Source organism: Astyanax mexicanus, chromosome 22 (genome assembly GCF_023375975.1).
Source record: "Astyanax mexicanus isolate ESR-SI-001 chromosome 22, AstMex3_surface, whole genome shotgun sequence".
In the NCBI taxonomy this organism is placed as follows: domain Eukaryota; kingdom Metazoa; phylum Chordata; class Actinopteri; order Characiformes; family Acestrorhamphidae; genus Astyanax; species Astyanax mexicanus.
The window spans coordinates 29747360-29760658 of NC_064429.1; the positions used below are offsets into that span (position 1 = coordinate 29747360).

At 37.7% G+C, this 13299-nt stretch overlaps 1 protein-coding gene across 2 annotated transcripts in view; it reads left to right on the top strand.

Moving 5' to 3' along the window:
* The window catches only part of zgc:162952 (PKc_LIMK_like_unk domain-containing protein), a 49558-nt gene that overhangs the window by 15825 nt on the left and 20434 nt on the right, over nucleotides 1–13299 (top strand). For both annotated transcript variants that reach the window (XM_022667467.2, XM_022667469.2), the window contains 2 exons: nucleotides 8172–8365; nucleotides 11760–11881. In XM_022667467.2, coding sequence (XP_022523188.1) covers nucleotides 8172–8365; nucleotides 11760–11881 — 316 coding nt within the window. The remainder of the gene's footprint in view (nucleotides 1–8171; nucleotides 8366–11759; nucleotides 11882–13299) is intronic.

Genomic DNA, 13299 nt, shown 5'->3' on the forward strand with positions numbered 1-13299 from the left:
CTAATCTACAATTTCTATTTGGATGAAAGTCTATAAATAGTAATACTAAGGTGGGGTTTAAAAGAGTTTAAAGGAGCTTTAGAGTTTTAAGATGTAAGACTTATGATTAAGGAGCTCATTTGACTTGCAGAGTCTGGCTTTAGCTTTTTTCGTAAGTGCCTGCTTAGGTCTTGAGCAACCTTTCCTTCCTGTCTGGTTTTTGCTCGAGCTGTTTCATGTAAAACCGCTGCCACATGCTGCATTTCGACAAATCTGGCAACAAAACAAAGCTGGCCCAGACCTTTTGAAATAAGGATTTGGAAGCAGCGAGATGAATAACGGTGACGCATGGAGCTCAGTGACAGTGGTTTGAAGGCGTAGGCGGTAGGTGCTGTGTTGATGAGCATGATAAATGGCCAATTAGTTTATGTAAGGTCTGCACTAATAATATTAGAAGCACATAGATTTGGGCCTGCAATGTCTTACAGGACCTAGAAAATGATTTTGTACAGAGTTCTGTAGGTGTGCTGACTGTAAATGAATGCAATTAAACACAGAATGCAATGTTTTAAAAATCTCATGTACCTATATTTATCTCACAATATAACACAGAACACACATCACAGATTGTAAATACAATTAAAATAAAACATTTGACCATTTCTGGGACTAGATGGCAGCAAAAAACATCAAAAACATTGGTCATAATGTTATATAATAACATAAGTTATACTAATAAGAAAACAGCTGAAATAATTGGGCATAACTCAAATAATTGAGTATAAAAAGAGCATTTTAGGTTCTCAGAGGTAAGATGTCCACCAATCTCAGAAATTAGTGGACCTCAATGTTCACTTATTAATTCTATGTAAAATTAAGGTATTGAAACCAAGTTGAAATTACTGATTGATGAATATCTGAAATTAAATTTACCTAAAAAAAACAAATGCAGAAAGTTGCAAAACTTTTTTTTAAAGTAAATTTTACTCATCTTTTTTTTTTTTTTTTAGTGTAGTCTGGATCACACACACTGTAATGGGAAGTAGTTGAAATCTGGCTCTGTAGACTCTGGTGCTATTGATTGGATCTGAACACACAACCATTGATTGATTTCCATCCTGGTACAGATCTGAAATCTGTGGCTGTAGATTCTAACTGCACCAGAAATCCAACACCAACAACCAGAGTCTTCCTGATGTCTCCCCAATGTCTCCCCAATGTCTCAGACTCGTAAGATCGAAGATGCCATTAGCCTGAGCTTTAAAGGAAATCACTTTAACGTGTTCACATTATGGAAGTGCCAGTAGATGGATCAGCGCCATTAGCAGCTCAGGCTTCTACACGGCCTTGCTCTTTATCATCAAGCTCTCGGCCTCAAAACAAGCCAACAGTAAGAGTCCCGCCCATTAATCAGTGGGGAGATAGTGGATTTGTACGGTTCACGTAGCATCCGAGCAGTGTGTAAGCAATTATTTCAGCCAATTAACTTCTTTCCCAGTTATCTTTCTCTGATCTAGTTACTGGAACAGCACAAAGCCAAAGCAATCAGAGAGGCCTTTATAGTGAATGTATAACTCTAAAACAAAACAACACAAAACAAGAGAACATTTAAAAATGATGAGTTTTTTTAATTTACCAAATTTAAAACCTCTAGAATATAATAAAGACTCTAAACCCAAACCCAACTCTTAACTTAAACCTTAAATCTACACCCTTAAACCTAATCCTAAACCTAAAACCTAACCCAAAACTTAGCCTAAACCCTAAAACTAACCCAAACCTTAACCTAAACCTTCAATCCGTCCCTAGCCTGAAATCTGTACCTTAACCTAAACCTTAAATCTGACCCCAACCCTTAATTAAACCTTAAATCTGAATCTAACCTTAACCTTACCTTAAATCTGACCAAAACTCAACCCTTATCCCTAAATCTAACCCTAAATCTTAAATCTGACCCTAAACCTTAAACCTAACCCCAAAATCTGACCCTAAACCTTAAATCTGAATCTGACCCTAAACCTAACCAAAACTTTAACCTAAACCTTAAATCTGACACCAACCCTTAATTAAGCCTTAAAACTTACCCAAACATCAACCTAAACCTTAAATCTGACCCAAACTCAACCATTATCCTTAAATCTAACCCTAAACCTTAAATCTAACCCTAAACCTTAAACCTAACTCTAAACCTGAAACGTAACCCAAACCTTATCCTAAACCTTAAATCTAACCCTAAACCTTAAACCTAAACCTGAAACCTAACCCAAACCTTATCCTAAACCTTAAATATAACCCTAAACCTGAAACCTAACCCAAACCCTAAATCTGACCCTAACCTTAAACCTAACCCAAACCTTAACCTAAACCTTAAGTCTGACCAAACCTTAAACCTATTCCAACCTTAAACCTAAACTTAAAATCTGACCCTAAATCCTGCCTTAATACCTTTAAAACTAGAGTTTGGGTTAGGGTTGGGTGTAGGTTTACACTTTATAGGGGGTTATTTACTTTCACCTTAGAGTTCAGATGCAATTAATAGATTCAGATGAATGTTAGTTAAATGTTAGTTGAATGTTAGTTAAATGTTAGTTGAGCAGCCTACATTTTTGTTAGCATTTCAGAATGTTAGCTTAGCTTGCCGTCTAAAGGTCCACAAATCATAGCCTGGCCTTGTGTGACTGGACAGACGTACTAATCTACAGTGTAACCCCCTATGCCCTTTACATCCCGTCACACACTCGTGAAGACCACTCAACATCCTCATGATGTCATCACTGGATTTTTTGCGTGACTGAATCTCAGGCTGGACTCGACAGTGTAAACATAACTCACTTCTGCTTTAACCCACATTTATCACACATCTACACACAGATCTACACACGGAGCTCTGCTCCTCCCTGAACTCAGATCACTTTCAGATAGAGAGCAGAGCTTCAGAAGGGCTGGAGAGCGTACTTAACCCCACCCTGACGGAATTTACTCACCACTGTGTAAATTCTTTTACATTCTTTGCTGAAGACGGGAGTTAACCCTTTCAGCCATATGTGCAAAACTTCAGTGAAAACGTCAGATTTACTGATACAGATTTATTTAGGTTTTTAATCATGCTAACATCTCTTTATCATCTTATTTCTTTGGGTAATCACCAATTTTTAATCTCTACTCTATATATATTCACTGTGGTAACTAAGCAAAGTCACCATATTTTAGCTTGTGATACATCAAATATTACAGAATCACATTAATATTATTAATATCCCGGGATAGGGCATATATATATATATATATTTTTTTTTTGGCTTGTATAGATAAATTATCACAAATAAAAACAATATGATATATTGCAGTATCAATACTTTGTCTCACTCTTATATATACATATATATATAAATAAGAGACAATTAAAAAAATTATGAGTTTCTTTAATTTTACCAAATTGAAAACCTCTGGAATATAATCACCAGGAGTGGCAAACGTTATCCAAAAGCAGTGTGTAAGACTAGTGGAGGAGAACATGATGCCAAGATGCATAAAAACTGTGATGAAAATCCAGGGATATTCCACCAAATATTGATTTCTGAACTCTTAAAACTTTATGAAAATGAACTTGTTTTCTTTGCATTATTTGAGGTCTGAAAGCTCTGCATCTTTTTTTTTTTATTTTAGCCATTTCTCATTTTCTGCAAATAAATGCTCTAAATTACAATATTTTTATTTTGGAATTTGGGAGAAATGTTGTTTGTAGTTTATGAAATAAAACAGCAAAGTTCATTTTACTCAAACATAAACCTATAAATAGCAAAATCAGAGAAACTGATTCAGAAACTGAAGTGGTCTCTTCATTTTTTCCAGAGCTGTATACTGTATATATATTTAATATTTCTATTTTAGTGTATTTTCTTTAAGCCTATGTTACACAGCTTGTAAAGGATGACACTAATAAATCTAAAATTCCTGGTATTTGATTAATTAGAAGTTTTTTTTTGTATACTTTAGTAACATAGATTCTTGGTAAGCAGTTTAGAACAGGCTCCTCCAACAACCACTATTAAGCACTATTGAGTGTGTCCGTCCGAATTTTAAAGTGATATTAAATCACACCTGTTAATATTGTGTTATTATTGTCCATAGAATACTGTCAGAATTCCGATTGATTCTAGTAGGGGTGAGACATATCGTATGATATGTTATCACTAAATGTTTAATATCTTTATCGCAAAAACACCCTGAAATATGGTGATTTTATTGTAGTGACAAATGGGCCATTATGGTACAACTTTGGCTGTTTGTAACAAAAAAAATTCACACAGTTCTCATTTTTTTCCTGTTAAATAATATCTATTAGAGACAAATTATATCTATCCAGTATCATCATCCTGGATATATGGAGATATATGGTGTTAAGTCTTAAGGTTAATGTTTGACTCTAACTGGACCCTAAGGAGTTAACACGTCTATGTTTTACCGTTGTTTAAGACGTCAGTGGTGGTCTGTCTTTAGCTGGTATTCTGGTAAATGTGCGTGTGGTAGGATTGTGGGTAAAGTCGCGTATAGATGTGATAACATGCCGTCTACAGGAAGTAACTCTTCCACACTGTTTCACAAACCGGTCCACAGACGCAAGCTGCCGTCACTGCGTAACACGATGGTGTGAGCTTGCTTTAACCCTTTCAGGCTCTTGTAGAATTTTAACAAGAGTACAAGTGCAACTTCTTAGAAGATTTGCATTAAAAGTCATTTCTAAAGTGGTTTTGACTCATTGCTTGTGTTTTTTATTTAATAATAGTAGCCAGCTTGGGAGTTTTATTGCTTGGGTGCCATGCAGGTTGCTTTATTTGCTCATTAATATCATCAAATAGCAGTAAAATTCAGAAAATGTTCACTTTGCTACTCTTAAAATCCAGTGTTAGGATCAGATCAGTGTTAGCAAGGCCAGACCCTGGTTTGCTGATGAACAACTACAGTTGTTACATCACTTCTTATGTGTTGTAACTGTCTCTAGACAGATAGGTAAAGAGGTTTCCTCTTTAAACACAAACGCAAAATAAGAAATGGTAAAAAAAAAAAAAAAACTAGGTGGTTTCTTACAGAGCAAGAACACACAGGGCCCTACTTAAGCGATCCTTTGGTGAATTGTCAGCTGTGCAGCTTGATTTAATGCGTGTCAGTGTGTCTTTGCTATCGTAACGACGGGAAAAGTACACCTTGCATGGCTCAAACCACCCAAGGACATGGTCTAACTCCCCTAATTAATCATGGGTGTATGTGCAACAAACCAATCAGTATGTCACATACCTGACATTCCCTTTAAGAGCCAGGTGTGCTCTGACTTTGGAGGATTGCTATTGTATTGGCGCAGCTTCCTGGATGTGTCAGCAGAGGAAACTGACCCGCCTGTTCACGCTTGTTTATTCTGTTTAATCTTGATGAACGAAAAGTTTAAAGTTTGCCTAGCTGCCAACAGACATTTGCTGTTGTTGTGTGCTCCACAATTCACTGCCAAGATAGCAATGAACATCTTACTGTTGACATCTCTCTAGGATGTATTCAGTCAGTGGTGCATCTGTGTTTTCTCATGACAAGATAGCAATTTGCCTGAAACCAGAAACATCCATTGATATTAGCACAGATGTATTCACTAGTACTGTTGCTATTCAAATGACACAGGAGGCGCAAGGCGTGAACATAGATAATAGTTTATGAAATGTACGATTGCGACACAGGGTCTTGCACAGGATGTAAGATAGAACTCACAGTATCACTGATGTAAAGCACCATGATATTTATGAGTAGGAATAGCAGCACCCTCTTGTGGAGAATCTTCAACCTGCTAAATATGAGTAAGCGAGTGAGTGACTAAGATACAAGCCAGGTCTCTAAAGTTAATCGAATCACTTCTTCTATCTAAATATATAATATACAGGGGTTGGACAATAAAACTGAAACACCTGTCATTTTAGTGTGGGAGGTTTCATGGCTAAACTGGAGCAGCCTGGTGGTCAATCTTCATTAATTGCACATTGCACCAGTAAGAGCAGAGTGTAAAGGTTCGATTAGCAGGGTAAGAGCACAGTTTTGCTCAAAATATTGCAATGGACACAACATTATGAGATACATACCAGAGTTCAAAAGAGGACAAATTGTTGGTGCACGTCTTGCTGGCGCATCTGTGACCAAGACAGCAAGTCTTTGTTATGCATCAAGAGCCACGGTATCCAGGGTAATGTCAGCATACCACCAAGAAGGACCAACCACATCCAACAGGATTAACTGTGGACGCTGTAAGAGGAAGCTGTCTGAAAGGGATGTTTGGGTGCTAACCCGGATTGTATCCAAAAAAACATAAAACCACGGCTGCCCAATGTGCCCCTCAACTCTCCTGTTTCCACCAGAACTGTAAATTATTGTGGTCTAAAACCAGGTTTTTTAGTTGCATTGTCCAACCCCTGTACATTGCTTTATTGTAATATCTGTATATGTGAAGGAAAAGAGGTGTCATCCTCTAGTAAGTGTATACCCTGTTATCTGGGTGTGTGATTAAGTGAGATACTGTGTGTGTGTGTCAGAGGGAGAGAGACAGACAGTAATGGCAGCAGTATGTTAGTGTGTTCTGCACTGTAAGTGTTTTTAGACTGTAAGTGTTTTCTAGATTGGCGCAGGGCTGTATAGCTGATTGTTTGTGCTCTGCTGGGGAAGATAAAAACACAAAGCGGGTGTGTGTGTGTTGGCGTGATGAATGCCAGAGGATGATTCTGCCTTAAACGACAAAAAGCCGGCCAATTGTGTCAGAGTGCCAGGCCGTGCTTTTCCCCAGCGGCGGCTCGCAGTCGTCACACAGCTGCCCTACTTTCACTGTGTGTCTCCCCAGCTGTGCCGGCGGAGTTCACCACCAGCACAGTCAGGCAAACCCAGACTGATCTCTATATACTCACTGATCCACTATCATAATGCAAGGAAGATCTAATATCATACACTGTACTGTAGCTGCACCTGGAGGGAAGTGTCATAATAATAATAATAATAATAAATTGTTAAATTAAATCACCCCATTCAATTACCTACACACAGCTCTGTATGTAATAATTAAGAGACCACTTTAGATTCTGAATCAGTTTCTCTGATTTTGCTATTTATAGGTATAAGTTTGAGTAAAATGAACATTATTGTTTTATTCTATAAACTACAGACATTTCAACATTTCTCCCAAATAAAAATATTGTCATTAAAATCATTTATTTGCATACAATGATAAATAGCTGAAATAACCAAAAAGTTCCCAGAGCTGTCAGACCTCAAATAATGCAAAGAAAACAAGTTCTAAGAGTTCAATATTTAGTGGAATAACCCTGGTTTTTAATCACAGTTTCACACATCTTGGCTTGTTCTCCTCCACCAGTCTTACACACTGCTTTTGGGTAACTTTATGCTACTCACTCCTGGTGCAAAAAATCAAGCAGTTCAGCTTGGTTTGATGGCTTGTGATCATCCATCTTCCTCTTGATTATATTCCAGAGGTTTTCAATTTGATAAAATCAAAGAAACTCATCATTTTTAAGTGCTCTTTTATTTTTTTTCCAGAGCTGTATACAGTAATAACATTCAATTTACCTGTTTATCACAGGCTAAAGCTGCAGTTATGATTACCACATTTGTCTGTTTGTCTAAATGTACTTGTACATACAGTATCTACAGACTCCTCTAACTAACGCTGCATAATGAACCATATGTAAACAGCCAGCTCATTTGCATTGTGGGAAGTGAAGTCCTCCACCTGTTCTGAGCTCAGCTCTGAGCTATTTTAAGGCTTTATTAATTCCCTGCTTTTGTTCAGTGTTGCACTGGGGCTGTACTAGCTGCTTATTGGGCTAATTGAGTACTCTGAGATTCAAATCAGGCTTTTATGTAGGTTTCCTTTCATCTGACCACACACACACACACAAACACACACACAAATCCATGGTGTACATATCAACCTGCTGCAAGTGTTTTGGGTTTTATAATAATTGAATGAAGGTTAAATTTACCATTTTTTGGCATTGAAACCAACAGCGAAGGTGCAGACTCCTAATTAAAACGAAATCTAAATTATGCTATGATGAATATGAGATATATGTTATTATATAATTGCACTTAAATAGTGCTGTGATCTATTAACTCGACTCTAAGGCTCGAAATCTTCTGTGTTTTCGTAGCTGAGATCCCCAGGATGTGTGAGGTGGACGTGTCGTCTGAGCCCACCAGCCCCACGCTGTACGGCGAGTCGTCGGACACGTACTACCACGTGGACCGCTGGCAGAAGCTTCGCACGGCTGTCCGGAAGCTGGAATTCTGGGAAAACTTCAGCCACGAGCTGATCGGCAGCGGATTCTTCTCTAAAGTGTACAAGGTAAAGACTTTTAGGGTGTTTTCACACTTGTAGTTCACATTTGTTGTTCGTTTCTCAGCGTGTTTGGTTTGGTTTCACACAAGAAAAATCTCACCAAGTGCAACAACCATGTGAGCATGTGGTCTTTGCTTATTGGTTAGAGCTGTGTGTGGGGCGGAGCTACAAAGTAAACACAGGAAGAAGGTCCTGTGTTCCAGACTAGTGTGAACAGCAGGGCTCGGCAGCAGGCCAGATAATGGAAAATGAAGTGTAATGGGATGGAGGGCTACAGATTAGTAGCTCTCCAGCCCAGAGGGTTGTTGAACCCAATTGGAGAACAGTTGATCTCAAAGCAGGTAAACCCAGGAAGAAAGGAAAAACTAAATAAATAAACACACCGCTTCTCACGCCGGATCCTAGTCAGGGTCACTGCCCTGGCTAGTGAATTGGGACACGACCAGGAAAAAACGCCCTTATAAGGAGATAAAAACTGTCGGAAAAACAAGAACGGGTGAAAACTAAAGTCACGCTGAGTGTGACAGAGTGACAGGGGAGGGAGCAGCAATATGTACATATATATATGATGAGTTTCTAAGATTTTACCAAATTAAAAACCTCTGGAATAAAATCAAGAGGAAGATGGATGATCACAAGCCATCAAACCAAACTGAACTGCTTGAATTTTTGCACCAGGAGTGCAGGCATAAAGTTATCCAAAAGCAGTGTGTAAGACTGGTGGAGGAGAACATGATGCCAAGATGCATGAAAACTGTAATTAAAAAACAGGGTTATTTCAACAAATATTGAACTCTTAAACTCTTAAAACTTTATGAATATGAACTTTTTGTGGTCTGAAAGCTCATCATCTTTTTTGTTCTTTTAGCTATTTCTCATTTTCTGCAAATAAATGCTCTAAACGACAATGTTCATTTTACTCAAACATAAACCGATAAATAGCAACATCAGAGAAACTGATTCAGAAGCTGAAGTGGTTTCTTAATTTTTTACAGAGCTGTATATATATAATAGTTGGGTCAGATCGAGGAAGGATTAATTTCTCATCACAAACAAAAGAACAACTGTAAAGAACTCTGAAGTCTATTAGACTCAAGTGTGATTACTGTTTTCAACACCTGCCAAAATGGACCAACGCAACAAGAGTGCAAACGACCCAGAGTCTGTTTTAACTGGGCTAAATAGTTCTGGTGTAAAAAAAATAAAAAAGAACCCTTAGAATCATTTGTGATGCTGTGTTCCACAGTCCGCCCACACACACGCGCACACACACAAACACACACACACACACACACACACACACACACACACACACACACACACACACACAAGCTCTAAATTCATCTAAATGCATTTTTGTTATCTAAAGTGCACACGTGATGAGAATAATTATTGTTACAGTGTTTCTGATTAAGATATTGAGATATTAAATTTCACAAATGCAAATCAACTGATCAGTAATGTAATGATTCAATTATATTTTAATAAAATTAAGCAATATTTATCACAATTCCTAGAAAATAGAAATGTCCAAACAAACAAGTCCTTTTTAACCGGACTAAATAGTTCTGGTGTGAAAACACCCTTAAAAAAACATACATGATGCTGTGTTCCACAGTCCACCCTCCCGCACACACACACACACACACACACTCAGCGTACATTTTTTTAATTGTGATGCAATTGCATATGCTTTTTCTATATACCATATTTTTTAACTACGGATTATATATTTTAAATACGGAGCACTTAAAATCCTTTATTTTTTGTTAATTTTTATTTTTTCGTATGTATGAATTCTACCAAATATAAATATAGATATAAAATGTCTTTGGCTTGGATTTGCATCAAATGGAAACTTCTCCAAATCTCCAGCTTGTGTCGTTTTTCTGTGGCCTGATTTTCATCATGCATGATATCATAGCATGAGTCAGCTAGTGGGTGTTTGTGTGTAGGAGAATATATGCGTGTGTGTGTGTGTGTATCTGTGTGTGTGTGTGTGTGTGTGTGTGTTTCTGCACGCACTCTGATGCTGCTCAACAGTGTGTGCTTTGTGTTCTGCTAATTTGGACCACAGCAGGGTCAGCATGAAGCAGCCCTGTGGCTACAACCTGGTTTACTGCTGCCCCCCCTGCCCCCCCCTATCGACCCCCGGCTGCTCGGATTATATAACCCTTTAACCCCTTAGTTTAACATCAGAACAAGTTTATTCGCGTTATGACTCTATATGGAAACTAATTATACTCTTATGTGAAATTTTACGCTGACTTGCCAAAAGTCATGGGATAGCAATATACAGGTTCTTGTGAACACAGGCCACCATGCTCTCTACATTGTCCTAACACATAACACATAATTACCACTCACAGTGAACAGTAGTGCAGTAGGTGATAATGATTGATCGTGACTGGCGGCATCTGGCACGGAATGTCCATGCTATAGATACATAAAGCAAATATATATATGCCTAATCTATATTCAAAGCAGGGGAATCCAAACATAGATATTCCACACTTTAATGCAATGTTTTTTTAGCTTCTGTTTGATATGGCAAAAGTGACGGGATACAATGCTGGTTATTTTCTCATAAAACTTAATAAATAAATAAATAAATAAATAAAACTTAAATCGTTAATTTTCCCAAAAATCAACAGTGCCCCTTATAATCCAGTGCTCCTTATGCATGAATTCTCCCAGTTAGGTATTAAGAAGCAGTAAAGTCACTCTGCTGAAGTACAGCATTATAAGGGTGAGTTTTCACTGAAGTTTCTCCAGCACTAAAGCTGGGTGCAGCAGCATTAGCATTAGCCGCTAACCACAGCCATAGCGCTAGCACTTTTGCTGTTTAGAGGTGAGTATTATTAGACTGTAGTCTGTGTGTTTGCCATGTTAAAACAAGCTACGTGGGACGAACCGCTAGCTGATAGCGCCCTGGGTTACTCAGTCAAATGCAATTGGGCAGCATTTATGTCCAGCTAGCACTGCAGTTAGCAGCTAATGCTAATGCTGCTGCACCCAGCCTTAGTGCTGGAAAAACTTCACTGAAAACTCACCCTTAAAAACACAAAATATTGGAAATGGAAGCACTTTTCTCACCCAAATAAACAGTTTTCATGAGAGAAATCTGTGTAGATTAACATCCAGCACTCGTTTAAATTTTGAACGAAAATGTGTTTTTTAAGAATTACAGTTTTGTTTACTTAGGCGCTTCCCCATTAGAAGGCAAACATGGCAGCACCCTTGCTCACTCCGATGTAGGCATCCTAAATAGTGTCGCTCAATGAACGTTATAATCCTGTGTACCTTATAGTCTGAAAAATGTGCTTAAAATAGGGTTGCGATTCATTTTCTCGTGTTCTTGTGTTCTGATCTGTCTTGTGTGTGATGTGTCTGTTTTTAGGTGATGCACAACAGCACGCGGAAGGTGATGGTGGTGAAGATCTATAAGAATGACGTGGATCAGGACAGCATCGTGAGGGAGATCAGCCTGTTACAGAAACTCTCTCACCCCAATATAGTCAGGTAGCTCTCAACCAGGTTTCTCTCTCTACCAGCAATTATACTAACTCTGGCTGTAGCCATCGATCTACCAGTTAACTAAAGGAATAAGAATCACATTGATGCACCAATGGTGGAAGAATGGAGGCTCTGCACTATGTAACTTTGGTGGAGCTGCAAGAAACCATGTGCATAACCCATAATAACCATATTAGTGTAGAATCCTTTTATATTACTCTATCGCTTCAATCCACATGCCTCTCTCACTTCAGAAGCCAGTGTGATCTGTATTTGCTTTTTATTTTTGGATTAAAAATGAATTACTCTTCCCAACAATAGAAGAAATGCAAATGTCTCCTCATTAATAATGCCTCTGCTTCAACAGCCAAAAATCCCAAATTGGCTCATATTGTACATAAATCTCTGTAAAAAAAAAGAAAGAAAACACATAAAAATAATACGTTTCTCTGATTTTACCAAATTGAAAACCTCTGAAATATAATCAAGAGGAAGATGGATGATCACAAGCCATCAAACCAAACAGAACTGCTTGAATTTTTGCACCAGGAGTAAAGCAGCATAAAGTTATCCAAAAGCAGTGTGTAAGACTGGTGGAGGAGAACATGATGCCAAGATGCATGAAAACTGTGATTAAAAATCAGGGTTATTCCACCAAATATTGATTTTGTAACTTTTAAAAGCTTTAAAAGTCTGAAAGCTCTGCATCTTTTTTGTTATTTCAGACATTTTTCATTTTCTGCAAATAAATGTTCTAAATGACAATATTTTTTTAAACTCATCAAGAGTTAATTACTTGAATTTTTTTGCCTCTTAATAAAGTGTTTGAGAGCATCAGTTGTAAAGTTGTGAAAAGGTAGAATTACAGGTATACAGTGAATAATAGCTCTATTTGAGTAATGTTCTAATCCATATTTTAACAAGATCTACTTAACTTAGTCAAGAAAAGAATGACTTAAAGAAATGAAGATCAGTCGAAACATACGAAACATTTCAAGAGCTTTGAAAGTATCCTCAAGTGCAGTTGCTCTTGAACTTGAACTGGCACTCATCAGGACTGCTTCAGGTAAGAAAGAGCAAGAGTTTCCTCTGTTGCACAGGATAAGTTCTTCAGAGTTGAACATATTTTGGGTTGTTTAACACTTTTAAGTTACTAAATGATCCCTTATGTGTTCCTTCATAGTCTGAATCACTTCACTTTTCATTTACAATGTAGGGAAAAAAAAAGAAAAATCTGCTCTTAATCTCGTAGAAACGTAGAAACATAATCAAAACACAGTTGATGACTGTGATCCATGGAAAACACGGGTTTCCGTTACCTGTGAGATGATATAAACTGTATGAACAAACACAGTCCTGTGACGTCCAGCAGTGTTGGAGTACAGTCTGATGCAATATGACACCACGAGGCATGATATTTGTCT